Source organism: Glarea lozoyensis, assembly GCF_000409485.1.
Source record: "Glarea lozoyensis ATCC 20868 chromosome Unknown GLAREA2, whole genome shotgun sequence".
Taxonomy (NCBI): Eukaryota; Fungi; Ascomycota; class Leotiomycetes; order Helotiales; family Helotiaceae; genus Glarea; species Glarea lozoyensis.
Window position 1 is genome coordinate 1,898,237 of NW_007360994.1, and position 27,921 is coordinate 1,926,157.

Consider the following 27,921-nt stretch of genomic DNA (forward strand, 5'->3'; position numbering starts at 1 on the left):
CTCTTGAGAAAGAAAACGCCTTAGACTCAATTGCAATCGAACTCCAGAATGGTCACTCGAAAGCCAGTACCGCAGCAAGCAGATGGCGGCCTTGCTCCTTACCCTTCTTCACCACCATATCCTGTCACGCCTACTTCCAAACCGCCTACTTCCCAAGATTTTAGAGTGCAAGATGCGCGAGAACAACTACGAAATTCTGTGACAGATTCTGAGCCGGAAAGTCCGAATGCTTGGAGGGACGACGACGAAGCGCCGGGGGAATATTTGTCTGCGAGCAAGACCGGGAAGCCCCCAACAGCTATCATACCAGAATCCTTACGAGTAGGGCCAGCCAGTCTGTCGAACTCGAGTTCCAGAGAGCCCTTACGAGTTGCTTCAGCAGATGTATCTAGAGCAAGTTCGAATGAGCAACTCCGGCCCGATCCTTCAACAAACCCGTTTGTAAAAAAGCACATGCAAGATGGTAGCGAAAATAGGGAAAGTAGTGCAGGTGCATGGGGGAACGTCTCAGAATTGTCTGCGGAGGCTCCAAAGAAAGCACCTCCTCCAATTCCACAACATCAGCGTGAGTCTTAGCTGTCTCGTCACCTAGAGCTGGAAAAGTAGTAGCTAACACTTCCAAGCCCCGATCCAGGGACTTGCAAATCTCTCAGTTTCCGAACCAAGTACGAACCCGTGGCAGCCAGCGTTGAATAAAAATCCTCGTACCGAAGCTCTTCCAATCCCTACGATGCGACATGAAGATTCTGGAAACGAAGCATGGTCTTCAGCCCCGCCCGCAAAGAAAGCCCCAGCGGCTCCTCAAGCCTTGGATACGTCCCAACAACCGGTTCTGGTTGATATAGAAGAACCAGAGTCACCCGCATGGGATGAGGATGAACCTTCTCCTATAGTCCAAGAGATGCCCTCCACCGTAGCAAAGGAATCGCAGCAAATTTCGGACGATTCACATGCATGGGATAACGATCAAGGCCATAATGTGAAACCTGTTGCATCTGAAGCCACGCCTTTTGTGGCCCACGATGACACTTCCCAGTCTGGAGAGGGTTGGAATCTGGTAAATCACGAGACTGTAGCGGACGGTGCTCAACAGAGTGGAATTATATCGTCCGACCAGAGCTTTCCTGCACAATCGGCAGCTCACAGCGGGACTAGGGATGACATTGGACCACCATTACCTCCAAGAACATCAACAGAAATTCCTCTTCAACGAAACATTTCAGAAGAGCATGCACCAGCTCAGCCACCTAGGCCTGTGATTGTTACCGATACTCCCAGCTCAACGTCCGTTAACAGCCAAGGTCCCAATTCTGCTGTACGAAAACAGAAGAAAGAGACATACGAAATCAAGAAAATCACCTGGCACGATGTGAACGCCAGCCAGAACCCTCGAACATCTCCCATTCTAGTTCAAAATCTGAACGGGCCTTGCCCGCTTCTAGCCCTCGTCAATGCTCTTACTCTTTCCACGCCTGCTGGAGTTGATACAGCCTTGATTGAAACCTTAAGGTCTCGTGAGCAAGTGAGTCTGGGATTATTGCTAGACGCGGTTTTCGATGAGTTGATGTCTGGAAGAAGGGGTGGTGCTGCACAGGAATTGCCTGATGTTAGTGACTTATACTCGTTTTTAATCACGCTTCATACTGGAATGAATGTCAACCCTCGATTTTCCCCGCCAGCAGCTAATAAATCTTCGACCGACCCCCGCAACTCAATGTCACATGTTCATCCAAGTGAAAGAGAGGCAGCTCTGCCGGGAACTTTTGAAGATACTCGGGAAATGAAGCTCTATAGCACGTTCGCAATTCCGTTAATACATGGATGGCTTCCAGAACTAGACTCACCCGCATACGCTGCACTTTGCCGATCTGCTCAATCCTATGAGGAAGCACAAAACATCATGTTTAATGAAGAACCATTAGAGGATAAGCTGCGCCACGAAGGTCTTAGTTTTGAAGAACAAGCAAAGTTAGAAGATATTGGCACGATCAAAGCTTTCTTCACAAGTAATGCGACACAACTTACTTCCTTTGGACTCAGCACGATCACTACCTCCGTCGCCCCTGGGGCAGTAGCTATTCTATTCCGTAATGATCATTTCTCTACGCTTTACAGGCATCCACAAACATTACAACTTCTCCAGCTGGTAACAGATATGGGCTATGCTGGACATGAAGAAGTGGTTTGGGAATCCCTGATTGACGTGAATGGAGAGAATGCAGAATTCTTTTCTGGGGATTTCAGACTCGTTGGAGGCGCGCCAGCCACGTCTTCCACCGCAGGTAACGCACACGAATCGGGGAACGGTTGGACTGCAGTCGCAGGAAGTCGAGGTTCCGCGAATCATAGGGGGGGCCATCAACCGGCATCTAGCCTATCATCTATACCCCAAAACGTTCCCTCAGACCTCGAACCTCCTCAGAGCCCAACTACGGAGCAGGAAGATCATGATCTTGCTCTGGCGCTGCAGCTCCAAGAAGAGGAAGAACAACGCCATGAGCAGGAAATGGCCCGGCGGCGCCGCGAGACAGAACTGTCACAGCAATATATTGAACAATCGGGTGCAGGTAGAGGTGCCAATAGCCGAAGTGGTAACAATGTACCAGTCACCAGGGGTCGAGGGGGGACCGTGAGAGGCCGCGGCGCTGGCAGAGGAGCTGTCATTGAAACACGGCCAGAGATTCCCCCAAGACGGAACAATCAAGCAAATACAGCAGCAGATCCCGAAGCTGGTGTGGACGCTCCTCCACCATCATATGAACAAGCAGCGAATCAGCCAGCTTACGCACCACCGACGAATCATCCCGCCCATCCAAGTTCGAGCCCAGTTACTGCGCGTCGAGAAAGTGCTTACTCTGCAAATTCCGCGCGCCCACAGATTGCCGGTAGAGGGAGAAGAGCAACTGGGACTTCGTCAGTATACCAGGATCAAGGACCTAACAGTCGGCCACAACAAGTCCAGCGGCCTGGTGAGCGAGAAAGGGATTGCATTGTGATGTGAGTTTCTAGAGCGGGATCGGGTGTGTATCAATGAGCGAAATGGCGTTATATGGAGCAAATCTTGGATTGAAGCCATATTTCGGCGGGGAGGGAGACACCCCTTCTCGTCTATTGTTTGTTTTCAACTAGCATGGCGATATAGGGATGGAAAGGGAATAACGGGGGTTTGAAAATTATCTTATAGCGGAACATATATGGTTCGATATCAGTGAGCGGCTGCAGTTTATCGGTTGATGAAGACATGATTAATATGAATATGATAATGTTGGATTTTGAATATCGATTAGCCATACGTCGGGTATTGTAAGGACATCCTTCCTAGGCATTATTTTCGTGCTAAATATCGAGAATGAAAATTTCTGTGTAACTTGAAGTGACTTTAGTAGACATAAGGATGATGGTAAAGTTAATTCATGGTTGTTGTTATCGTTGTCCTGATAGTACGTGGCCATCCACAGGCTAAGTGCTGGTGGTGCCCATGTCCAATTGCGTCACTCGTCGACATCCCTCTTCAACCAAAAAACCATTGTCAACTCACGATGTCTTTTCTCAACACCCTCGAAGGTGCGCTCAATAAAGGGAAAGCTAAATTAAAGGAGTTTCAGGGTGGGAAACCAAATCAGCAACCGCAACAGCATCAACAGCAATATTACAACCAACCACCACAAGGACAATATCCGGGTGCTCAAAACCAATACCCAGGTGGTCAACAGCAATACTATCCCCCACAACAACAACAACAACAATCACAGTACTACCCTCCCCCACAGCAACAACCACAATTTTGTCCTCCACAGCAGCAGCAGTCATGGAATCCACCGCCTCAATCGCAAAGCCCATACCAGAGCGGTCCTCCTCCTATCCCTTCCTGGAGTAAACCACAATCGCCCGCTGTCAACCTTGCAACTCGACCGCCCACTCACCCTCCTTCGCAGAACCAACCGTACTGGCAACCTCATTTCGATGCCTCCCTACCAGTCTCAACATACTTCATCCAAGAAACGGGCGCTCATGGCTGGGGAAACAACGAATCTCAAAACTACACGAACGTGCCCGCGAATTGTTTCTTCACGCCCCACCAACAACTCGTCCTTCGCGGCATCGTGAATACTTCTGCTCCGAACGATAAATACACATCTGCGCGGCTGGTGTCCGAACAACGGTTTGCGCGCCAAAGAGGATATTTATCTGCGACTCTGAAAGCACCTTGTGCCCCAGGAATCTGGCCTGCGTTCTGGGCATTACCAGCTGAACCCTTCACGTGGCCGAATGACGGCGAAGTCGATATCTTCGAGAGCTGGAACGGTGATTGTGTGAACCATTCATGTCTTCATTGGGGCCATTTCAACGGGGAGGATTGGAATAAACATCGTGTCGTGGAGACGCATATTGGGGATATGCCGCATAGGGAAGTCAAGATTGGGTTTGCTTGGCAACAGGACGAGGATAGGAATGGGGCAGGTGGGAAATTGGTCTGGTATCTGGATGGACGACCGGTTATGAAAGCGAATATCCCCGAGGGAACGAGGAGGATTAGTGATTATCGGATTGTAATTAATGTGGCGATGGGAGGGAATGTCTGTCAAGGGAAGTTGCCGGCGGATGGGACGTATGATTTTGTGGTTAGGGAGTTGGCTATGTGGGATACGCCGAATGGGGGGTGGGAGCAGTTTAATAGGGATTTTGATCAGACTGTGGAGGGAAAGGCAGGATGAACCTGCTATTTCGTCTCTCTCGTTCTGTCAGAGCACTACCGTTGCAGCTACGCCTTTAATATGCACTTGTTACACTAAATCAGCACTACTACGGGTCAGTACTTCGTTTGCAAACCTCAAAGAGATATTGTGATAGTCCTTCGAAACGATATCGGAACTCACCCAGAAGACTTACGAGGTGTGGCCCTGGACGAGAAGATGGAGAAATTTAGTAGTAGAGGAATTGGAACTTGCATGTTGTCTTGATATTGGGCGAGCTATGATCCTTTCACTTGACGGAAGGGATCGAGATAACCACGACTAGTATTACTATTTGAGTTGTAGGTTTAATTAATTTCTCAATAGTTCATGTCAAAATGTCATCGACCACCTAGGCTCCTTCGATTCCCTTGCTTGGAAAGACGAATCTTTCAAATTTTCAAAGCTGATGGTGTATGAATTCGACTTTTGGAATTCCAGCCTGTCCATAACCATGACCCACCTCGAGCTGTTTACTCGCTCGACTCGCACACACTTTGGAACTACGGATAACTCCCAGGCAACAAGTGATTAAAATACATTTCGAGGAAGGCCTGCCTAAAGGTTGCTCCCAATTAATCAATATGATCACGGGATCACGCGTTCTGCGCCGCTACATTGGCCCGCTTTTATCAGGCTGCTAACGCCCATTATCTCTCCAAATTATATGACATAAAATCCTCACTTTCCCCAGCGGATTCCTAAACATTCACCTCCTATTTCATTACTCTTATCAATTGTTGAACTACCCTTTCGAGCCACCATGCTAGCATGCGTTTAATCTTGCCCAAAAGTGGACAAGTTTTAGCGAACCGAGCTCGAGCCCCTTTTCCAAATAAGAACTTTCTGGGTGGCGTCTACCCGAGCGTCCGTTTGCAACGTTCAAAGAGTATATCTTCATTCGTAGGGAAGATAAGTGCAATGTTTCGCCAAAATGGATCTCCGGAGGATCAGAGGATTAAAGCTGAGATGGCGGCGAGAAATGCTACGATTCAGGCACCGCATTTTAGGGGGCCGGGGGTGTTGGATAGGGAGGAACGAGTTGGTGAGTTGAGTCTTGAAGTTTATGGGGCTCTGAGACTATTCAGGAAGTCGTTTTTGTGTGATGTTACGACCTGACTAAACTTCAAATTCAATGGATCTCAATCATTAATCTGTATAAGCTGAGGAGCTAACGCATCAACAGACGTAACCTCAAAATTCCAAATTGGCATGATGTCAAGCTTCATAATCGCAGCTCAAAACGGAGAGTTCCCAGGGAATCGCAAAACGGAACTCCCACTCTGGCCAGTGGATGACTTCAAGTACTTTACACAAAAGTACGAAGAGTGGGCACCCTCGCCTTATAGGGAAATTCCTAATATGGCTGCCCCGATGGGTATGGGAACCTTACCGGGCCCAAGCCCACCACCTTTCTTTCGGTTTTCATTGGCCTTTGGGGGAATGATGGATGAGATGTTTGATGGCGTCTTTGATCACCTGATGACTCGGCCTGGTGAGAGTAGTCACGAACAGATTACCGCGAGGTTGAGTGAGAAGCATGTTGAAAGGAGTTTCAAATTGCTTGCTGAGAAAGTATGTCTGATCTCAAAACAGTGTTGGATGAGCTAATGAAGGTAGTTGTGGTTTGGATTGCCGCCTATGCCTGAATGTCATTGGAAAGCTAATCGTTTGGATGATGAGGATAAAATTGAAGAAGCTCTATCAGTTTTGCAGTCTGTGGTTGATGTCTTTGATTACTGGCGACGACCGGATATTCAAGGCAATCTGAGAGCTACTCATAACAAAGTTTTCATTGAGCTAGATGTGTTTCAAGATGCCATGAAAGCGCTTTACGCGGAGAAAGGTGAAGCCCCACCAGAATGGAGTGTGAGTAAGTTGTGGCAGGACTTCGTCAAGTAAGGAGGCATGTTAATTCTCGACGCATCAAATCACTTACAGGACAACAGACATCAATTTGATTTTATGGCCACCCAAGCACGACATTACCTCCTCAACCATCTCCTAGTCCTCCATACACATTGGAAAGCCCGTCTCATGCGCGCAATTGGCAACGGTCGCCAAATCAACGCCACGCAAACCACAATCCGTATTGACCACTTCGCCCTTCTCGTCCTCAACAAAATCCAAGATCTGTATCTCTCCGCCGAACTCTTATGTCGACCACGCACCGATGGCTTCCTCATGATTTACGGTGTACACCCTAATTTTCAAAACATCGACTCCCCAGCTCCACAATTGAACGCAATCTACGCACGGCTAGAGGAAGAGCGAATGAACCATATGAAATCAATATACAATGCGACCATAGATGCGCAAATCCAAGCCCGAAGAGCAGAGGGACCAATGCCTGATTTTATGGAGCCGCTCAACATGGTTATTGACCGTGAATGGGGTCATAAGAGGACGCAACCTGAGGTTGAGAATCCTCCGAAGCTGAGCATGGAACCATGGGTGAGACAGCTAAGTCAGGAGAGTGTAGAGAAATTCGGGTTCTTGATTTATAGACTTAGTTACGGGGAGAGTGAGGAGGAATGGGCGAAGACTAAGGAGAAGGTTGTTAAGAGGATTGAGAGTGGATGGGAGGGTGTTGTGGGTGGTGAGGCGGTTAAGAGGAAGGCGGTCGTGAGGTGGATGGATGGGAGAAAAGTTGGGATTGCGGAAGGGGATTTGGATGGTGCTAGAGCGTACGTCTTCTTTCATTTCCATCACACCAAGGTTACTAACATCAAACAGACACTTCAAATCAGCAACCGAACCCAACACGCCAAACCCCATCCCCAAAAACCTAAACCTTGGAACCTGTCTCGCAATAACCCCCCAATCCCTTCGCTCCTTCACTCAAGCACCACCTAAAACCCCATCCTCCTCCTCATCCCCAACCCCTCAACCATTTCCTGGCGATTTCTCTCCCTTTATCCACATCATCGACAAAGAATATACTCCAGACCCTGAACCATCCACCACATCCGCATCCGCACCCCCTCCATCACGCAGCGCAAAGAAAAATCTCGAAGGCTACAAAGGCACACTCCTCCTGCCTATGCATCTGGTGTTCCCAGAGCTATACGCGCTTAAAGCTGGCGCGGGACCGGTAGGGATGTTAGAGGATCTGTGGGCGATAGGCAGGAGTCATCCTTGGGGTATGTATACGGGGCCGACGACTGGTGTTACTAGGAGATACTGGAGAGAAATGGGAACTCAGGGGCTGGCGGGGGTGGTTGTTAAGGCTGCTAGTGAGCATGCGGCTGCTAAGGGGGCAAGTGGGGAAGATGGATCACGAGAATGATGGTGGAAGGAGGCTGATCATAGGGATGTTGCGGTGATGGTAGGTTTTGCATAGGTCACTTATCCCATTCGAAAGATGCTGCTTTAGGGACGGGTTAATAGATATAACTTGGACAAAGTTTTAAGATGTTGGATTTTCAGCAGGCTCTAAAAGTCATGGAAGAATGCTTAAAAGCCCAAATTCAATATGTTACCAATCATTTCTAGCGCTCTAGGGACAATGATCTCAAAACGACATTATTTTTTGATACTCTTTCGAGGCTCTCAGGCATAGACAATTAGCATCAGAACACTTGGTCTCACTTGTCTCTTTTCTCTTTTCCGAATATCGCGGGCTTCAAGGGGGGAAGACGGATTCTCGCTTGCTAAGCGAGGTGTTTATCTTCTAGGTTCCTATTATCCTACCTAGGTATTCTAGTCCACCTGAATTTGGTATGGATTACCTTTTTGAATCAACTCGAATGTCAAAGGTTTTCTATTGAGATCTTTATGATTTGGATTGTCACTTCTTTCATCATAGTGAGTATGACTTTCATTCAGAAATACACGCCTGTCTAATGTCTTCTAAATATCGAATGCCCAAACGAGCAGTTTATTACTCCTTCCCGTAATGTAGTTGAGTCATATTAAATGACTATAATGTGATGGTCGACTTAGTTACATTCACAACCTTTATTCACCAGAAGAAAATAGCCTTTGTCATCCCCACCAAAATACCTGAAGTGCAAACATGAATCACCAGAACAGGATTCCTTATCATTGTCCTCCAAGAACAACCCTTCTTTCACACCAAACTCACCACCACCAATTCATAAATCCACCACCCCAACCCAAAAATGTCCTACCTAGTTCCCTCCTCCCTCCGCTCAGTCTTCTACGCCCCCTCCTCACCACCCACCCCCCTCTCTCCCTGCTACCACCTCCCCTGCTTCGGCCAACCAACTTGCATCAAATCCCTCCCCTCCGGCGCCTCCCTCCTCGAACCCCCAGAAATGCCCACCCCAGCCACCAGCATCTTCGCACGCATCCGCTCCATGCCCATCGCCTCGGCCAAATACTCAACCTCCAAACCCTTCTCCGTCATCGCCGAAGAACCAGATACCCAAACCTGCACCCATCCCGCGTGTTCCGGTATGAAAGTATGTCTGAAAATTCAGGGGAAAGAAGATATCAAAGCCCTCCTCGCGGCGCCAGAACGTCTCCCACAACATCTGACAGACCAGGGGTTAGATGTGGCCGAAGATGTGTTCCTCTGGGACGCAACGCTCGGATGGGCGATGCGGATGCGGTGTCAGACGTGTAGAAGGGATCGCTGTGATAGGTGTGAGGTGAAAACCTTTGAGGATGTGAGCTTTATGGGGGAGAAGTTGACGGTTAGGAGTGAGGTTGTGGTTGTGTGTTGGCCGTGTAGACATGGGTTTTGTAAGGGGTGGAGGATTAGTTTTGTGGTTAGGTGTAGGGGGTGCGGGCATGGCGTCTGTGGGGAGTGTGAGCTTGGTGAATGGGAGGTGGGGTGTTGTAGGAGGGGGACGCATGGGGTGAGTGTTGGGCGGGAAGGGGATGAGGGGGTGGGGAAAGTTGTGGAGGGTGAAGTGAAGGAGAGTGAAGTGATGGAGGGTAGTCAGAGTGTGGAGGTGGAAAATAGTAATCAGGAGGTAGTGGATGTTGGCAAGGTGATAGAACCTGGGGCTGGATCTGAATGAAAATCTCAAGTCAAAAGAGCTGAGGCGTAGAATTTTCTCAACTTTGATCTCGAGAAATTTCACGCCAGTGGTGTTGAAGAACAGCAGTTGTTTGAGAAATTCCACTAAATGCACGTTCGCCCAGGGCTGTAGTTCGGTAGTGTTGAGGTATGGGGCACTTAGAGCCGTCGCATTTTTCTCGTGCGCTAACACTTTTATATCATTCTTGCTTGTTTTTCCCTTTTTGAGACTTGACTGCAAGGGTTTTTAGACCAGTGCTGACTGCTTGGTCAAGAACATCCAGGATTTCAAATTCAACCTCATATTATCACGAGTACCGAAACTCTTAGATACTCTAATTATCAAGACACACAATTGCTCTATCTGTGAACCCCCTTATTTTCCCTATTTGAACACTGGTAAGAATGTTCTTCTAGAACTCCACGATATATTTAACGAAGCTATTACGAATTAAAGCGAAGATGTCGCATATTTCCATATCCTACTTCACTTCTTGTCTCATGCGGCTACGATGCTAAGTTTAACCAACACTTCGCGAAAACGCAGCTGTTTGTGAGACAATTTGGGGCTGTGACCGGATCGTCAACTCGGAAATTCATGTTCCAGATTTCTGTTTGCATAAATAGACCGCCAATAAACCCAAGAATGCGCATGCTGTGTTTTTTTGTTCTTGAGATATATATGTGAGACCGTGTTGGCAGTTTGATGTTGGCAGTTTTATTGGGTTGGGTAAAGCAACTTTAATAAATGTTGGTATGTTGAGCTCACCCTTTTCTAAACTCAGAGGCAAAGATCTGGGGGCTATGTTTTTGATATCGTTCAGCGTCATTGAAAAATTCTATTTCAATCTCGGCAATGCTGTTGATAGAGCGCCCGTAGCGTCTTGTGTATATATTAAATGATACTCTGCTTCGTTCATTTCACTATTGCAATAAATCTTTTCTCATTAAAGCTGCAAAAGACTACTCACCGAGCCCTTATCACAAAATTCACCATTCAAGCTTCTAGTCTGGTCATATTGCAAGCGGGTTCCATCATAGTTCTTCTGAATCAATGCCTGCTATGGCTTTCTCTAAGCTTGCCGCTTGTCTGCTTTTCTTTGTCACAGCATTTTGCTCACCTCCGCGCGGCACTCCTGGTCGGCAAGTAGATGCTACAACGGGGACTCCGTGTGTCCACTTACAATTCAAATTCGACGTCACCGATAAAGTGGATGATATCCCAATAATTTACAATGTTCCTCTCTTCGCACATTGTAACGATATAGAGAGTTTTACTAGAATTACTTCGCCATTGTCTTTAGCGGCCGATTTTACTCGTAGGGCTTTGACCTCAAATCCAATATCTCATCTGGTTATGCTGACCTTATAACTTCCAGCGCCTCTATTTCAGGCAAGAGGCTATTCTGTAAACTTCCAAAATTTTGTCGACAACCGAGGAATTGTGATCGAAAACTACTTGGAAGACGCAAGAAAGCATCGAGGCCCAAGGCAGTCAGGTCACACTAGACCAAATATTCTGCCAAGTATCTAGCAGAGGGATGTTTGTTGACGAAGACGGGCTCAGCCTGGACGGGATTTTGACAACGTCACATGCAGTGCCCCAAACAGGTTTCCCTGCGACCCAAAGCACTCCAAATAGTGAGTTGCTCAACGTTGATAGAGTTATTTGCCAGTATCAGTATGAATCCTTTGCTGGGGAACTTATGTATGGCCAACCGATCAACCGTTTCTTCGGCTACAGCTCTCGGTAATCTAAATCATTTGGCTACAGATCTGAGCTCTTAAATTGGAGCAAACCGTCATAAGTTTAAGAGCACAGGTAATAGAATGCTCAACAGCTTGTCAGTTGTGTTAAGGAAAATCATTTGTAAAGCTTCCGTAGATTCGGAAAAATAGATTGTGACCTCTGAAATTATTCAATTAGTGGCTACATGCTACAAATAGGCAAACGGATGCGCGTGGAATTCTGTCGGTTCACTTGTACTTACCAGGCACGACACGATATACGTGGTATGCTATTGCAAGATGTTAAGTGAGTGATAACCTATTAAAGGAATAGTAGAGCTGTAGAGCCCATATACTCATAGTGTAGCACCACGTGACTAGCTAATTTTAATTAGGCTAGTCTACACGATATTCATCCAATAGGAATGGATATATTCCTACAAATTTAGATCAAATACAACATGTTTTGTTACTTAACCCTTCCCACTATGCTGCCTTGTGATCGTTTTCAGTAAGAATCAAGAAGAGTGTCGAAGAATCACAATTCGAACACATTCTTGTTATATTTACAGTCTCACAAGAATCTCTTTCCGGGTCTGAAAAGACCTGTAGACCGAGGACCAGCGGAAGAAGAAGCAACCGCAGTTTTCACGGTGTCCACAGCAGGCTTGTTCTCAGACCCGGCAGCAGTCGAAGTTGGAGCTGCAGGACACGACATCGGCTCAGAAGGCTTGCCGCCCGGAATAACCACCCCCGCAACACCCATTGTGATATAATCAGCGAATTGTGCTCCGTAGTTGACGTATACACTCTTGCTCTTATCAAAAAGATCGCTGACAGTAAGTAGTCTTGATCCATCGTTGGTCTTCAGACCAGTATTATTCTGGATTCGAAGTCGTAGTCCTTGGCTTTTCTTGATATCACCACGTTGAAATTCAAACCAGGATTCGGGGACAGGAATCATGTTGTCTGAGTCGCCATCACGGTTGCCGCTGGCGTCCAGCCGAAACTTGCCACTGTCGAACTTGTGCATATAAAGTGCAACTGGATCAGAGATGGAAAGTGAGTTTCCTTGCCTGGCCAAGCCGTTGATTTGGGAGCCAATCTGGTAATTTTTCGTAAGTACGTTACATCTTATTTGAGAATCAAGAGAGTTGAGAATCTTACTGTAGGATCAGAGTTACGGTTTGGATTGCCATACTTAGAACACTTGATCAGTTGATCTGAGTTCGTGACAACTTGTCCTTTGGAGTCTTTTCGAATAACAGTGGCTTGAGCGGCGATGTCAATCTCAGCCCCGAGGGTATTGGCAGGTTGAATCAAATGGATTATTTTACCGGTATTCGTGCCGAAGTTGTAAGGATTTGTAGGATTGTAAAGCCATTTCTGTCTGTTGGTGGGATCGTCAAATGGGGTTAGGAACAAATCCGCTTCTTCGGTTGGACTCAGATCGAGGTCGTTCATCTTTTTAATAGAAGAAATAGCGTCTGCTTGTTGTACATAAGAGTAAAATTGCCAGTACTAAATTGAAAGAGGTCGTAAGAAGTTTGAACTTGAGATAGGGATGAGTAAGATTCGACATACCTCCGGTGCCTCACAAGTAAACACTACAGTGGCGATATTATTGTTTGCATCACGAGATAGCGACCACTCCAGATACTCGTCTTGGAAAATACGACTCGAATCAGCAACCTTCCACCTGAGGTCGTCACTGCCACCGAATTTTACCGCGACCTAAAACAAATTAATTAATGTTATCAGACTTCGGAGAGAACACTCACAAGATTGGGAAACCCGATCCAAGTAATTGCTGCAGGCTGTTGCGTAGTATCGTATGGTACGAGGGTGCCGTTGAAAAATTGAGTCAGGGGATCTCGCTTCTCATATGGTCCTTGAACATTGCCAGCAATCTCATCATTCATCCATTGTGCAATAAATTTTTCAGACCATATTTTCTGATTACTTTCATTCAACTCTTTGAGATCTGCTGGGGAATTGAATTGAGGAAGAGTTGAAGTATTGGCAGACATATTTGGCAAAATAATTCTAATGAACAGTCGTGTTATGTTTTACTGTTCTTGTTCAGGGCAACGAATCTGCGACTATATATATTTTGATGGCCCAAGAGTCGCAATTGTTGTATTACCAAGAATGCGTAGAGCGGCGCTCCGTTTTCAGCTGTTGACTAGGGATATGTTGCACAAATATCGTAAGATGACAATAAACAGACCATGTTGATATTTTACAGGGAAAGTCAGTAGTTAGCATTGCATTTTTTTCTACGTGCATGATCTCTGAAATACAGGGCACAAAACCAAACAAAAAGAATGAAAGTGATGCAACCAACAATGAGTCAAATCGATATACTTGCATTATCACTGGATTTTAATTGACTTTGAAAATTGGATCGCCGTTACGAGACTCTTGCATTCAACAGCAAGTCACGTCGTTCTCGTCTAATGCGTTGTGTGACTAAAGAATGTATGTAAGATAATTTTGGTCGAATCTTGCGTCAGCTCGAGCTGACACACCACCTCCAAACTATCTCAGGCACTAGTACACCAGTTCTTAAGATAAAAAAGCAAATATGAACCATTGTTAATCATCTGATTGCTTTAACATCTAACGGTTGGCTTTTGACTATTTTAACGAGGACGGCTGACATGCGGGGTCAGCGTTTTGATATTTCTCACCTCATCCTTTTGGTCCTACCAACACTTCGATCAAGCCAGTCATCGTCTTCGGTGCTACGCAAAACGAGGCTCCTTCGGTTCAGCTCGTATAGATTTCGCATACATTATGCGGCTTCACTGTTCTCACTCGAACTGACCAATGCTCAAGTAAATTGTAACACGTAGGGACGCAAAATCCTCCGTCTGAGTGGAAAAATTGTTCTCTGTGGCTAGCTGATTAAAGAGGGGAAAGAAATTAGATAGATGAAATTAGTCACACAGCAGAAGTTGTGCGCATCGGGGAGCAAGGTCCTCTTCTAAGTTTCACTGAATACCTAGACGGAACCCGGGCAGATCTTGTTCCTTCCCAATCGCAGTGACAATGGAACATCTCAATTTGTATAGACGAATCTTCAATAGATCTGAAGCCCCAAACGTTGATGTTCTAGTCGAGGAAGATTTTCGCAAGTACAATCTCACTGATTTCTTCGGTGGAATTTGGCTTACAAGTCCGGACAATGTGAAGGAACTCACGTTGAATGATGTTTTACTTGATTTTTGGAGTAAGAAGACTGCAGATACAAAGGGAGATAGTTGCTGACTTTACACAGGTCAAAGCACGAGTTCAACTCCTCGAAACTCATTTGACGTTTTTTGCGTCGCAGACGGAGGCGGAATACCAGCAACCACAGAAAATTCAAAGTGGTTGAATCAACTTATCCGATTTGCAGCTTTTGCGTCTGGAGGAGCAAACGGTCCAGAAAATCCCTTCGAAGATAGAGACGCATCATCTTGGACCCTTTGTATTGTGGGTTCTCAAGAACTCAACTCGACGCTCAGATTTCTTCAGGTCGCTAGCTGGGATACAAAGGTTTTCCGATACTACGGGGTAATCAATTCTTTATCAAAAAAAAAAACAATTGAAGCTAAATCCATTTCCAGAGAGACAGTTTGCAGTTGGAAGGAATTTCAGAGGGCGGACAAAAGCAAGGATGGGTTTACCAAGGAGTGTCCACCGAGGCTTTCAGCGACGAATCTTATCTTGGCCCTTTCAATGGTCATGTCAATGGGGGTTTGATCATGAAGGAAATACATAAGTTAGTTTCACTAGTTTTTCATATTCGGTTTACCGAATTCTCATTCCAGACCTTGGTTACATTGGATGACGGACGCAAACGATCCAACACCGAATTTCACAGACACGACCAAAGAGGCTCTGAGTAAAGTATTCGCTCCATATCTGTCAGATTCAACTCCGCTATCTAAAGTCAATAGTGCAGACAATATGGAACCCTACATTACAGATGGCATTAGTGCCTGGTTTACGTCACGCTGGAAGATGGATTTCCTTGACGCCAAGAGGCAGCCTCTCCCTAAGGTCAAGGGCTTAAAACGATGGATGGCTCATATTCTGCTTACCACTTCCATCAACATTCAAACAGCTCTACCTTTTCAGAATCAATGGCTGATGCCAGCAAACAACGTTCTCAACTTTGAATTGCTGAGTCAAGGAGATCCGACTGATATTTGGGTAAGCCTCCACCTGACATGTCGGGGTACGAGAGATGATATACTCGCTGACATGAAAAAGCCAATGGTGGAGAACGATTCCTTCCCGTTCTCGAAGGCGTTGTATGACAACGCAGTCAAAAACGACCCTCAACTGGCACTCATAACAAATGTTGATACAGATAATGTGCCAGCAGGGTACACCGCATTTTCTCTCGATAGTAGCACGATTGCTTCCAGCGATCCCAAAGCATCTAACTTACCCCCAATTTCATTCATTCAGGTCGCAGCAGGGGAGGGAGATCAAGGCACATTTACGATTCTGCATCCATCGTTAGAAGATGCAAAGGGTGCGCATCTTCTGATGACAGACATTCAGAAAAAGTTCACATTACTTTCGAAAGAGACATACAACGCCATGATTATGGTAGATCCCTGGAACCCATTGTACTCTTGGAAGCGTGGTGTACTCTTGCAATACGTTCCGGATGAAGCCACCTACAATGCCTCCACAAAATCATACGATATGGAGAAGAGTTTTATTGATGCCGTGAATACTAGTCCTCGAATGAAGGATCCAACAAGTCCGGAGTACGAGTTCATTCGGAATCTTTCTAGACCCACAAGTTTTTTCTCCGCTATGATGAGCAGTTATATTTCGAAGGTTCAAAAACGTTTGAAGACACAAGACGGGATATCGGACTATCTCAAATTAGCAGAGTCAAGACGTCGCATCTACAGGCCTCTCCCTCTCGACGAATTTGCTTTTACTTTACCATGGGCTTTGTCATGGAAGTACAGTAAACCTCTAGAGATGACTTCTGAAGGAGCGATTCAAGATATTGATGTTCGAGGGCAAAAGTTCTTCGCCACATGGATTGGAGCATTGCGAACCGCAAACCCTATGCTTATTCCCCGCGCCGATGCCGATGATCAGGACGATTTAGCGGTACTGGAAAATCTTCACGCTGTTGCTCTTGCTACAAAAGATTCTCAGAGTTTGAATTTTCAAGAATCTGGGATGAGATTGTTGCCTAAAGCATGCGGAGCTAGCACACGGTGATTAAATACAGCGTCTCTGGTTTCCAACTGGTCAGTAGTCAGATTAATTGATCATTCCAAATTCATAGGACGACTTTTGATTTTCACCATTCCAGTTCATAATTCAAAGGTGAATAAAAAAAGAAAACCACTTATGATATTCAACTAGTGACTTCGATTTTGAAATTATTTTGTATTTTAATTGGCTATTGAGAGTCCCCTAATATAGCATGCATCGAGGCATGAGATTAATTTTGATTCACCATTGTTGTCGTAACGTGGAATTTCCTCAAGCTTAGAGCGTGAACTTGCTGGTCTATTCGGGTCGCAGCCGACTCTCAATTTCTCGCCAGTCGCTTGTTCCTAACTTAATTAAAGTTATTTTTAAGTAAAAATGAAGCTATCTGAACTTTTATAGAGGTTTGTCTACGTTCGTAAGGGTGACTCTGAAAAACTGGGTTTTGATGCACTGCCAGAAAGCGTCCATATCCAAAAGTGTGATGTTGTAACCGATCCGCTTAAAGAAGTCTAACCCAATTTCAGCTTCACGCTCAATTGCTGTTTGCTAATATTCCAATCAATTGTCCTCTAATTTCGCCATTTCTCCTGCTTTCGTTTAGATCAAACGACAATACTGTATCCACAACTCGGTTTCGAATTAACGATGGCTGGGTTTGTGCTAGTCGTGTGACCATTCATCAGTCCACAAACCCGTTTGCTAGAGTGAACATATCCTCGTGTTAGACACCCACTCAGATCAGTGTAACCTCTTGAAGCGCGAACACCAGCCCCGTCGTGAATTTCCAAAAGACGATAGCCACCTAAATTCTATCCATAAATAAACAGATTGCTCTTCGTTCGATCTTTCTTTCTCTTTCCTTTCATTCAAACACCTCAAACCAAATCAAACTCACTCATCGTCCTACTTCCCAAATACAACCATCATCATGCAATTCTTCGGTCTTCAAGTCGCTTCCGTCCTCTCCCTCTTTTCCACTCTGGCATCATGTGCCACTGAGCCACATATGGTCAGCGTTGGTAAAGATGGGTTGAAAATGACCCCTTCTACGCTGAACGTCGCGGTTGGCGACAAAGTCACCTTCAAGTTCTTCCCCAAGACACACTCTGTTGCTCGAGGTAGCTTCAATGACCCATGCAAACCTCTCAGCGAAACCTCCTTCTTCAGCGGCGGATTCAACACCACCGATGCCAACGGAAACGCAACAACCTTCACCATTACCATCGAAGACACGCTACCAATTTACTACTACTGTGTGTTCCCAACACACTGTGGAAAAGGAATGGTTGGCATCATCAACCCAAAGTAAGTTTTCACATCATGTTATATGTTTGCCATCTACTAACTTTCACATCAGTGCCGATGGCTCCCAGAGTCTATCGGAGTACATTGCCAATGCTGCAAACAAGACCACCGTTCCATCTCCCAAAGTTCAAGGCGGCGTCTTGAGCACACCAGATATGCCTAACATGAGCACAATGTCTGATCATTCTTCTACTTCACCAACCGCCACCAGCAGTCATGGCAGTATGCATAGTGGAAGCATGACTGCAACGAGCACTGGCACCAGCTCGGCTTCTGCTACCAGTAGAGGCAATGTCAACAGTGCTGCTGTACCGGGTGCTACCCCACCATTTTCCTCGCAATGGTTTGTCATTGGATTTGTTGGACTCTCTTCGGTCCTCGTTGATGGCTTGATGCTTTAGATATCGAGCAATGGCGAAATTTGGGTTGCGCTGAAGCAAGGAGTTTATCAGGCGATAATTAAAAGGCCACTACTGAGAAAAGTCTCAGCCTATCCGCGGTCGGGGATCAAGAATACATTAGATATTGGTAGCTACCACTAAATATGAGCGTCAGAAAACACATCAGAATCAAATTCGACGTGATGAGTTTTTCGCGGTAAGGTGATTGAATGAAAGGTCAACCGTGTACTTCATCCTAGAGTAACTTTCCATAAGTTACAGACCTGCTACTTTTCAATTTTTATCAGTCATTATAAGGGCAGCATATTGTCTATCCTGATGATAAATATCAAGTGTACTAGCTCTTATTAACATTCTATCGTGTCCCTAAAGTGTATCTTTAACCATTAGGAAGGGAATGGGCAAAAGTTTACTTGCATGATAGCTTCTTGTTTTCCTTTTCATGAATGCGTTCCAACAAAAGTTTAGGATTGCGCGAAATCTGTAAAAACTCAAATAGCTAAAACGGTACTCTTGCCACGCTATAAACGCAATGTGGGAGAAAGAAATCTAGATTTTGTGGATTTGTACCAAGAAATATAAATTCCAAAATATCTGAACGTCGACTTAGATCTTGCCAAAAGCCTAAGGGACATTTGTTGACTAACAAATAATAATACACAATTAACATCGAGCTTTCCTCACATGAATTGAGAATCTAAGGTTGGTATAGTTGGTAGATCATTATTAATAGTGTTGAGAATAGAAACAAAAACTAAACCCTTCCAAGCCCGTGTCGAAACCTACGATCAACTTCAAGACATCAATGCCCCATACACGCAAGTTAAAATCAATCCCAGAATACCGAAACTCCAACCTTTCTTCGAGACGAGCTTGACAACTAAGCCAGAGAGGAACGTGCATATCGAAGTAGGATGTCGAGGTCTACAGATTGTCAGGTATGCAGCAGATAAATGAGGCGAAAGCAACTTACTTGTTAAATAGCAGGATGAAGTATTCGCAGTCTGTAGAGTGATAGGCGTGAAGTTGGATGCATATAGGTACTTGTAATGCGTCGCAGGCAGAATTGAAGCTAATGAGACAAGAAAGCTAGACGTGATGTTGAGTTTGATGGCGAAGCTGGCGAGAGATGTGGATTGAGGCCGGTGGAAGGCTGCTGCGACTGTTCTTGAGTCTCGGATTCGAGAACTGGCAAAGCGGTTCCGTATGGTTAGGAAGCGGCCGATGCTCCCGTCGGGCTTCTCCTCGAACAGGCGCTCCCGTATCCGCCGCCTCCTTTCTAGCCTTGTTCTTAGGTTTCGGCGCATCGTCGATTGACAGCGTATCTAAAGGCAGCGAATCGGGCAGGATATAGTATCTGATCGTCGATCTCCCATTCCGGAGCGAGGTAGCAAAGATACCATGGCATCGCATCAGGTCGCGATGGCCAAAGCTTCATTTACCGCGGGCCTGCTGACTCGACAGCATTCGTTGCGACCGCCACTACGATCTTCTCTGGGTTTTGGGTCCGCGGGGAGCGCCGTGATTTTGGTTCCGCGTCGTCGCGATCACGACGCTCCCCACGAGGACGATAATATCTGTTCGGGCTCCAAGAGCGTGTGCGCGCCGGCGTCGCACCAGCTTTGAGTTTGATGGATGATAAGACTCGAAGCCAGTGCGACAAGGAATTGCGCAATTGTTACTACTTTGAAAGGAGGTTCAAAAGGCTTGGGATCATACTGGCTTTGAGAACCAGCATGAAGTTGCGGAATGTTGATGAGGAAGTCACATGATTGTCGGTCTGCCAGCACGTTGGAACGTTAAATTAATTCTTGTTTTCACATAAACAATGAAGATGGAACTTACAGGCACGACGCGACAAAACCTTCTTTGCTTTTGGAAACAGGGGTTTCAAAGAGAGTGGGTTGGAAGAGCTTGTAAACCTATAACTTTATCAGCATTATTATGGCAAAATGGTGAGTATCTAGTCGACAACGCGTAGTCAGATCGGTAGGAAGTAATCAAATCAATAACGCTTGCATTGCGTAGAGAGAGAAGTGTCTATCAACAAAGCCAGAGACCGCGATCGTGTCAGATCGAGAAACATATCTCTCATTTGAAGAACAGCTATGTTTGAGACATACCTAGGAAAGATCGGGTTACTTACAGTTTTGAAGTTGCACTCCTGGTTAATGTTGACGAAGAACGTAGCATTGCTCACAAGAGCAGGTATGGGTGATGGAATATTGTATTAGGTGGAGGTGGTTGAACATGAGAAACAGTTGGAAGATGGATGAAGGAAATACAATTTTTCAAATTGTTGAGTGGAATAAATAAGAACTGCTCACGTAAGCCCGCGCTAGTTCCAAAAGGCCCAACAAAGAGAGCACAGGAGTGGACTAGCAAGTGTTTACTAGGGTGGTTGGGGGAGAGGGACGGTTGCTTGTCCAATCAGATTCGTTGAAAACCTCAATGGCAGTCGAAGTACCCAAGGCTATGAAGGGCTTGATCATTGGGGGAGCCCAGAACGATTCCAGAAGACGTGTGACGTGAGCAGGAGATGCGGGGAATGGGATTTGGAGAGGATAGATGTATTGATAGCTCTGATAATAACAATTCCATCTCGTGGCGGTACCCTTTCCAAGAATAGTGCACGTCCACTCTACCTACACATCTGAACCAAAGGCCGGCATAATGGGCAAGGCAGTGGCAGTGATAGTTTCGAAGATGTATACGAGCGCGCAAGCTAGATTCGAACCATCACCATCGCCTACCTCGTCCCCTGCCTCGACAAAATTCCACGTGAGACACCACTGGCTCGAAAGCCGGCGTTTTCCACAACAGAGAAGTCGACGAGATGATGTAGGGCCCCCTCTCGAGATACGGAGCGAACTTCATGTATTAGGACTACGGCATAGAAGGATACCGCGGAACTGCAAACGAGACTACGGCCACTTGATCCGATGAGACATCGAGCACGCCTGGCATGCGTTTGTTTATTGAAGAAACGCGACGCAGATGAATCGCACTCCGCCGACCGAACGCAGTACGAGTACCACATATGTAAGGGAGAATGACATGAGCTACGACGCTGCCACGGCAAATCATGTAATTATCTCAATGTCAGCGGCATCCTCCCAATGGTAAGGTATCCTCTATGATTCCCCACCATATACCGGTTGAAAGATCGCGCGACATTGGAGGATTCTCCCCTCAGACGAGATGAGGAGTGTGCTAATAAAGCTGGCTCGCATTCGCAGATATCCTACACATGAGACCCCTCTGAAGAATCCTCGAGCGAACGAATATTTCGTAGTTTCAGCTCTCCAGAAGCCCAAGAAGATACAAGAAGCCGCCTAAACCACATACTTGCGAATCCGGCACTGATAACATCGCCCTGAGAACCGTTGACGGACGTAAACAATGGACACCATATTGAAGTTGCGGGCATAATCAGCAGGCTACCAGCTTCACGTGGATACTGGGCGGCTTGTAGGTAGACCCATCCACTGCAAGGAAGAAGCTCGATATGAAAATACAGGCAAGCAGACAGCCGAACGATATCCACGATCGGAAGAATCGCATTGGTAGGATAAGAGCAAGAATCGACATGAAGACATTGGTTTGGACGATTCAACAGATCGCTAATGGGAACCAGCAACCAGTCGAGGATGAAGGGAAATTCCCTTGTCAATGAGCAGCAGGGAAATTCAAGGATATAAAAGGTAATCACAAAGGATCCACGATCAGCACTCCTAATTACCGTCAATAGGACGCTTCCCAGTCTGAAGTCATAGGTGGTCAACGCGAGACCACTACAGCGCTCTCAGATGCGATCCACCGAGAATGAGGACCCGCAACAAGTTCTGCGAAGAGAAACGTGAGTTTGGCTCTTGGTAGAAGTGGAGTGTTCGGGTCATGAACTTGTTATGGCGATGGAAAATACTAGCAATTGGAACAGCAAGTTCGAACCCCCTCATTGATTATGCTTTATTTCATTTCGAATTAACACAAAGAGTCCAGAATCTGCGCAGCCATCTGGCACACACATGCTAACAAAGAACTCTTAAACCCGACCTCTGCAACCCAATTTGAGCTACAATATGGCCGCATAGGAGACCGCGGAAAGAACGAAGGACGCAGGAAGAGAGCCTAGTCCAGAAAGCTGTCATCGAGGTATGATTTCACGAACAACGAACAAGTAAAATAACAAGAAAAGAAATCGTGTTTAGTTTAAAGACACATTTGAAGTCAGGAACCTCCTATACCCACGCAAAGATAAAGCATTTATGGCACTGGGAATACGGACCCAGGTAATCTGCTTTCTTGCAGTTCGTGTCAAATAAGTGGCTATTCTAACATGGGTCTTTAGTGACTAGTAGTCTCTTGAGCAAATCATACGCTACCACCTTGTCGTCCTGCCGAAACGCATTTACAGTCGGACTTGACTATTCCACCAGCATAGGCCATAATTCGGGACAGGAAAGTCAGGAGCCTCGGTAACGTCATCTTCACATTAAACAACTGCTTGCTTGTCCACAACTCCCCACCAAACTGAGGTAGAAACCTCACAGTAAGTTTGTACAGAGTGAAGTCGCTTTGACAAACAATCTTTATAGCTATACAGTCTGGATATCGAAACACCTGAGAGCAAACGGAATGACAAACAAGTTAAGCAGCAAATATGTTTCCGCAAACACAAATCATCCAAAAGAAAGATATTAAAAGACCAAACTTGACGCACCTCGGACGAATATGCCCGCGAGACGGATGATGCATAGCAATCAGCCTTCACTTGAGGTTTGTTTCACTTGAGGTTCTGTTCTTAAGCGAGTGCACGTGCCAACCCCCTTTCGATTGGGCGCCAAGGCGACAATCTGCGTACTGGTATGCTTAATTGCGAAAAATGGAGTGTAATAAGGGAAATGCAACGATTTGCTAATGTGCCACGTAGGAAGCTTCACATGAACATCTCACAAACTTGAAAGCTGGTGTTTTTCATCCAGACGGGCACTGGCTACTCATTCAAAACATAGCAAGACGCAGTTCTCATGGGATGAAATAGCCAAATGTCGTTAACATATAACCATAGGAATGGGAAATGTGCTCCCGCCAGACTTTCTGGTGGCTATGCTGCAGCTCAGAATATGCCAGTAGCAGAAAACACAACGGCCAGTGTTCGTAGAACGTGGCAATAAAATTTCCTTTGCCTGACCAGAGGCCAGCTCCAGGTACTCGCTGGCTCCGATGGCAGGTCCATAATACTGGCCGTTATATTTTCTCCATTAACTGTTGCTGCTGGTCATTTGTAACAAAATGGCATAGTGTTCGTCACGGCGTTGTCAACCAGTGTTCCGCACAACGCCCCGGAGCTGCAAGACAGCTTCAATGTCTCTTGTGGACTTGTCACTGAGTCGATAGAGCTCTGTGTGGTATGTCGTAAAATATGCTCCGTTGTCTGCTATCAAGTTTCCTTAATCTCAGATATTGTGTCTTGCTGCAGGTGCTTTTGTGTCTGCATCCCTGGTCGAGTGGCCGCTGTAGCTGTATTGGGTCTTCGTCTAATGGTTCAATCCTGAAAATCGTGTACCAAAGTAAAAATGAGTTCCTAGCAGCAAATTTGGCTACCTCGTGCTAGAGGTTGTGGCATTCTCAATTGTGGGCGTCTGGGAGCAAAAGAGCAACCACATATTTCAGAAATGCGTCGTTGGTTTTACGGATATTGTAACCCCTCTCGACATACTGCAAATGGTGCAAACTTTTGCCATGCGGTCCCAAAACATGCCGCAGTATATTTCCCAGATCAATTGTGCTTCCACAGCCCATCTCTTATGTTGAACCAGACAGCACCCATGTAATCTCTCTATGGGACAGGAATTAAGACCTGGCTGATTCCGGCGACTCCGACGATTGCGCAAATGCTCTTTCGTTTGAAGCGGCAAAGTCTCAATGTCTTGCTATACACGCGTCTCCTCTGATGGGTTGTCGTGGACGGCAAGATAAGTGGGAGGTTGCCGGGCGATTTACGATCGCGCAACCCTCGCAATTCGACGAATCCTGCGTGTCTGGTTGATAAGAATTATGTGCCATTTGAAATCCATCTTATAATCGAGGGCTCGATGGTTATAGGTCTGTTTTATCAGGACGTTCTCGATGATTGAAGCGTAAATCTGGAGGGGTATGGTCGTCACGTTTGTTGCACTTCCATCAGGAATGGAATTAAGACACCGTGATAGTTGCAATGGTCGTCTGCCAATAGCCGTGGAGCTGAATGCCGATCTCAATTTCGTTAATAATTGGGGAAGGTGCCGAAGGTACTGATCTTGCCTTAGTGTTAGTCTTAAGATCTGAGAAGGAGCGAGTGTAGTTATGCTTTACCTTCCCTTGAGAAGGATCGTCCATCATCTCCAAAAGGTCGTGATTCGAGATTGCATTGCCTCTCCAAAGAGTCCATTTTCCCGTTGAGTCCGTTTGATGAACCAGAAATTTCCAATCATGCTTCAGGTGATTGTGTTGTGTAGTTCACGCTTCTGGGTTGATCCAAAGTTAACAGCGCCGCGTTAGCAGTTTGTTAAGTTTGTTAAAGCAGCTTTGTTGGAAGCTTATTTGCACCACCACCCAAGGGGTCATCCATCACCTTTAGCACAGTCCTTGTGAATTCCAGATCTTGTCAATTTATCTAAGTTTTATTGTAAAGTCTATCAAATATGCTTGTTTATTTGGCTGATTTCGGGCTCCATCCCGCTTTCTAATTGGAAAAAACCCATTTTCTTCTGCAGAAGCACAATACCATAAGAGTTTCGCAAATGTCTTCATTCAAACCATTGGGCAAACTGGGAAGAATATACATTTCATATTCAAAGAGCAACCTTGGAACAAAAGGTTTGCTGTTGAACTTCTTAACTGGGTCTATAACATACAATGAGCCACTGACGGCATGGAAATCAATTCTATCGTCCCCTATGTGTACTGTAAACAAATTGATCCGTAATGGAAACTTTTCAATCAAACCCGTTTCAACTATGCCCCTTCATTACAAACAAAGTCAAAGAAAATTGTATCCTGTGGTATGTACCAAATCAACCTTTCAAAGCTTTCAAAACTTCCAATCAATGTATCTTCTCCTCGCCTCAAGGCTTCTGTTGCTTCGAGCAATTTGGCAATCTCTTCATTGCTAATTGTCTCGTAGTGGATATCGTCTATGCCGACGGACGTAATGGGAGACTTGATTGGTTGTTGTTCTTGTTGAACAGAAAAGTAGAGCTCTAGTTCTATTGAAAAAAGCTTCAAACTGTAAATCTTACTCGGTTGTTAATCAATTTCAGCTGAACTTGATGGTAATCCTTCTTCTGGGCTTCGCACATGCAACAAATGCAGAATGTTTCCGGCTTCTTTTGGATTTGCAATATCTTCCCAGGGTTTCCGACCTTTGTGTTTGGGTGAAATTGTACCCGGTGTGTCACAATCTCCTTGCAATTGTCACAGGCGCGATGCCCGCAGCTGCCACATTTGATAATCGCTGTGTCTATAATATCCGCACAGAGTTGGTGTTTGCAAAAAGTGTTACATTGTCGAAAATCTTCGCAGAATGTCTTAGACATGGTCATATCTAGATGTACGACTCTTTGTATTGGCGGACACTCTTTGCAGACTCCGGATCCGCAGAACTGACAAGGTTCGATGCTCGATGTGGTCTTGGTGGCAGCCCCCTTCCCCTTCGACGTAAAAGACTCTTCTAATGATAGAGTTCGACTATTCCTGTGGTTCCCATGAACGCCGAAAGCTTCAAAGTCATGCCCCGCGTCTTCGATCAATACTTTTGTGCTTTGATCTCCGGCAACTTGCCCATTCAAGGCTTTCGTGGCATTGAGACTTGATGTTCTTGCTGGTATCGGCTTTCTTTTGATCGAATGGCTTTTAGTTGGAACGGATTTCTTTGAATACGTTTTGCAGACGATCTGTCTGGCCTCGATGCGGTTGACCTCTACAGCCACTGCTGTTCGCGTTTGGTCCTGTAAATCCGAGTCTATCGAGAAGGAGTGTCGCAAGTCGGTGCTCTTGCTCTTCTTTCCCAGGCGCCGTGTAGCTGATTGATTCGTAGAGGTTCGAGATCTTTGTTTGATATCCATTCTGGTGGTTTCAGTCTCTGCAGAAAGCGAATCTTCCAACACAGTTTCCAATAGTCGGCCAATATCATTTGTCTCTTCCTTGTTGGCCTCCATGCAATTGTCCCTCGGTTTCTCTTCGAATATTCGGTCGCGGAAAGATCTGAAGAGCGATCTACGTCGCGGGAGGGTTGGCTCGAGTGTCTGAGCTGGTCGCAAAAGCCGGGAGATATGCTTCTCTTTTTTCTTCTCATTTTCGGAGAAGGACTCGACACGTTTTGACGGCTGCGATGCCATTTTCTCCATATCATGTGCTGCTCTTGGACTAGGTATGTCCATATTGGCGGTTGTGGCGACTGGAGCAGTGTAATCTACGAGGTTGCCCGCGCAGATATTGCAAAGATATTCGAAGCCTTCGCGGCTGCAATAGCAGCATTGGCTGGCTTCACTTGAGAGAATGAACGGCATCGTATGTTCGCGTCGCGTCGTCAATGAGGTCAAGAATCCCTTACACGTGTAAGGCTGTCGAGAGTCGGAGCCGGTTCAGTGGTCGGAAGTCTTGCTCACACGAAGGTGAATATCTAACAATTTTAAGCGGATTTTGCTTGGATGCAGTTTGCACTTAACCGACAAAACACTGTTTCAAGGCCCCTTTAAGTGAGATGATAATAAATTTCTTATGTTTATTTCAATACCCCTAAACAATTCGTCTCATTATACCTCTCATTTTAAACCAAAATCCGCATTACTTCAACCAAGGGACTTACAAAAGCTAGCTCTGCTGGGACATAAGAGACATCCTTTTGACGGCATACTGCTCCCCCTATCCTAGACATAGCTATAAGATGATTACTATTAGAGAAAGTAGATTGCCCTTCTCTAGAAGACGTAATAAGATAGTAGACATGCTCTCTACAACAATGGTATAGTTGGATGTAGAGAGTTAGACTTTGACTCATTTTTGGAGATAATCGTTTTATATGACACAAATACAAGGCTTTTACCACAACTCAAGTCTTCAGCGACGGCAAGAAGTAAGCGAACATAGTTAAAGTCAATCGGAACATAGGGTAATAGCTTAATAATCTCGTGTTGTGAAAACAAGCTCAAGAAGTTGTTCTTCTCTATATTTCAGCAGGAGTTGTTTGCAAAGACGCAAAGTACGCGGCAATTCTCTTGGTCAACTATATCAAATAGCACCGCTAACACCTAAAACCCATGCACATAGTAAGCAATGATTCCTCATTTGATGAACGAAACGTTAGTAATGAATATTCATGTTCAAGGGAGATAACACGAGAGCTATGAAGCGGCAGTAACAAGAAGAACGACAACCTAACTCGAAATTAGTACCTTGGTAGAAGAGAAATGGAGCTTTTCAAATTATCTAACAACCCATAGAGGCCCTCTTGCGTTGTTTGAAAGCGCCGTAGAATTGT

The 27,921-nt window shown here is 45.7% G+C and overlaps 8 protein-coding genes across 8 annotated transcripts; 6 read left to right on the forward strand and 2 right to left on the reverse strand.

Annotated features, from left to right (window-relative positions):
* Nucleotides 1-48: 48 nt before the first annotated feature.
* On the forward strand, nt 49-3,001 carry GLAREA_03948 (uncharacterized protein; the record flags this gene model as incomplete). The annotated part of the gene is made up of 2 exons (XM_008084201.1): nt 49-565; nt 624-3,001. 2 exons carry the CDS (start codon nt 49-51, stop codon nt 2,999-3,001), a joined length of 2,895 nt encoding a protein of 964 aa, XP_008082392.1.
* Nucleotides 3,002-3,539: 538 nt separating this feature from the next.
* Nucleotides 3,540-4,715, forward strand: GLAREA_03949 (Concanavalin A-like lectins/glucanase; the record flags this gene model as incomplete). The annotated part of the gene is made up of 1 exon (XM_008084202.1): nt 3,540-4,715. The coding sequence occupies one exon, from the start codon at nt 3,540-3,542 to the stop codon at nt 4,713-4,715; it is 1,176 nt and encodes a 391-aa protein (XP_008082393.1).
* Nucleotides 4,716-5,654: 939 nt separating this feature from the next.
* On the forward strand, nt 5,655-8,022 carry GLAREA_03950 (uncharacterized protein; the record flags this gene model as incomplete). The annotated part of the gene is made up of 5 exons (XM_008084203.1): nt 5,655-5,778; nt 5,920-6,308; nt 6,354-6,631; nt 6,683-7,420; nt 7,470-8,022. The coding sequence occupies 5 exons, from the start codon at nt 5,655-5,657 to the stop codon at nt 8,020-8,022; spliced, it is 2,082 nt and encodes a 693-aa protein (XP_008082394.1).
* Nucleotides 8,023-8,857: 835 nt separating this feature from the next.
* On the forward strand, nt 8,858-9,724 carry GLAREA_03951 (uncharacterized protein; the record flags this gene model as incomplete). The annotated part of the gene is made up of 2 exons (XM_008084204.1): nt 8,858-9,160; nt 9,245-9,724. The coding sequence occupies 2 exons, from the start codon at nt 8,858-8,860 to the stop codon at nt 9,722-9,724; spliced, it is 783 nt and encodes a 260-aa protein (XP_008082395.1).
* Nucleotides 9,725-12,025: 2,301 nt separating this feature from the next.
* GLAREA_03952 (uncharacterized protein) lies at nt 12,026-13,481 on the reverse strand (the record flags this gene model as incomplete). The annotated part of the gene is made up of 4 exons (XM_008084205.1): nt 12,026-12,556; nt 12,619-12,972; nt 13,036-13,185; nt 13,233-13,481. 4 exons carry the CDS (start codon nt 13,479-13,481, stop codon nt 12,026-12,028), a joined length of 1,284 nt encoding a protein of 427 aa, XP_008082396.1.
* A 1,024-nt stretch (nt 13,482-14,505) lies between these two features.
* Nucleotides 14,506-16,695, forward strand: GLAREA_03953 (uncharacterized protein; the record flags this gene model as incomplete). The annotated part of the gene is made up of 5 exons (XM_008084206.1): nt 14,506-14,686; nt 14,735-15,012; nt 15,066-15,220; nt 15,270-15,654; nt 15,715-16,695. 5 exons carry the CDS (start codon nt 14,506-14,508, stop codon nt 16,693-16,695), a joined length of 1,980 nt encoding a protein of 659 aa, XP_008082397.1.
* A 925-nt stretch (nt 16,696-17,620) lies between these two features.
* GLAREA_03954 (Cupredoxin) lies at nt 17,621-18,398 on the forward strand (the record flags this gene model as incomplete). The annotated part of the gene is made up of 2 exons (XM_008084207.1): nt 17,621-17,997; nt 18,050-18,398. 2 exons carry the CDS (start codon nt 17,621-17,623, stop codon nt 18,396-18,398), a joined length of 726 nt encoding a protein of 241 aa, XP_008082398.1.
* A 7,265-nt stretch (nt 18,399-25,663) lies between these two features.
* Nucleotides 25,664-26,950, reverse strand: GLAREA_03955 (uncharacterized protein; the record flags this gene model as incomplete). Its single annotated transcript, XM_008084208.1, has 1 exon — nt 25,664-26,950. The coding sequence occupies one exon, from the start codon at nt 26,948-26,950 to the stop codon at nt 25,664-25,666; it is 1,287 nt and encodes a 428-aa protein (XP_008082399.1).
* Between the last annotated feature and the right edge of the window lie 971 nt (nt 26,951-27,921).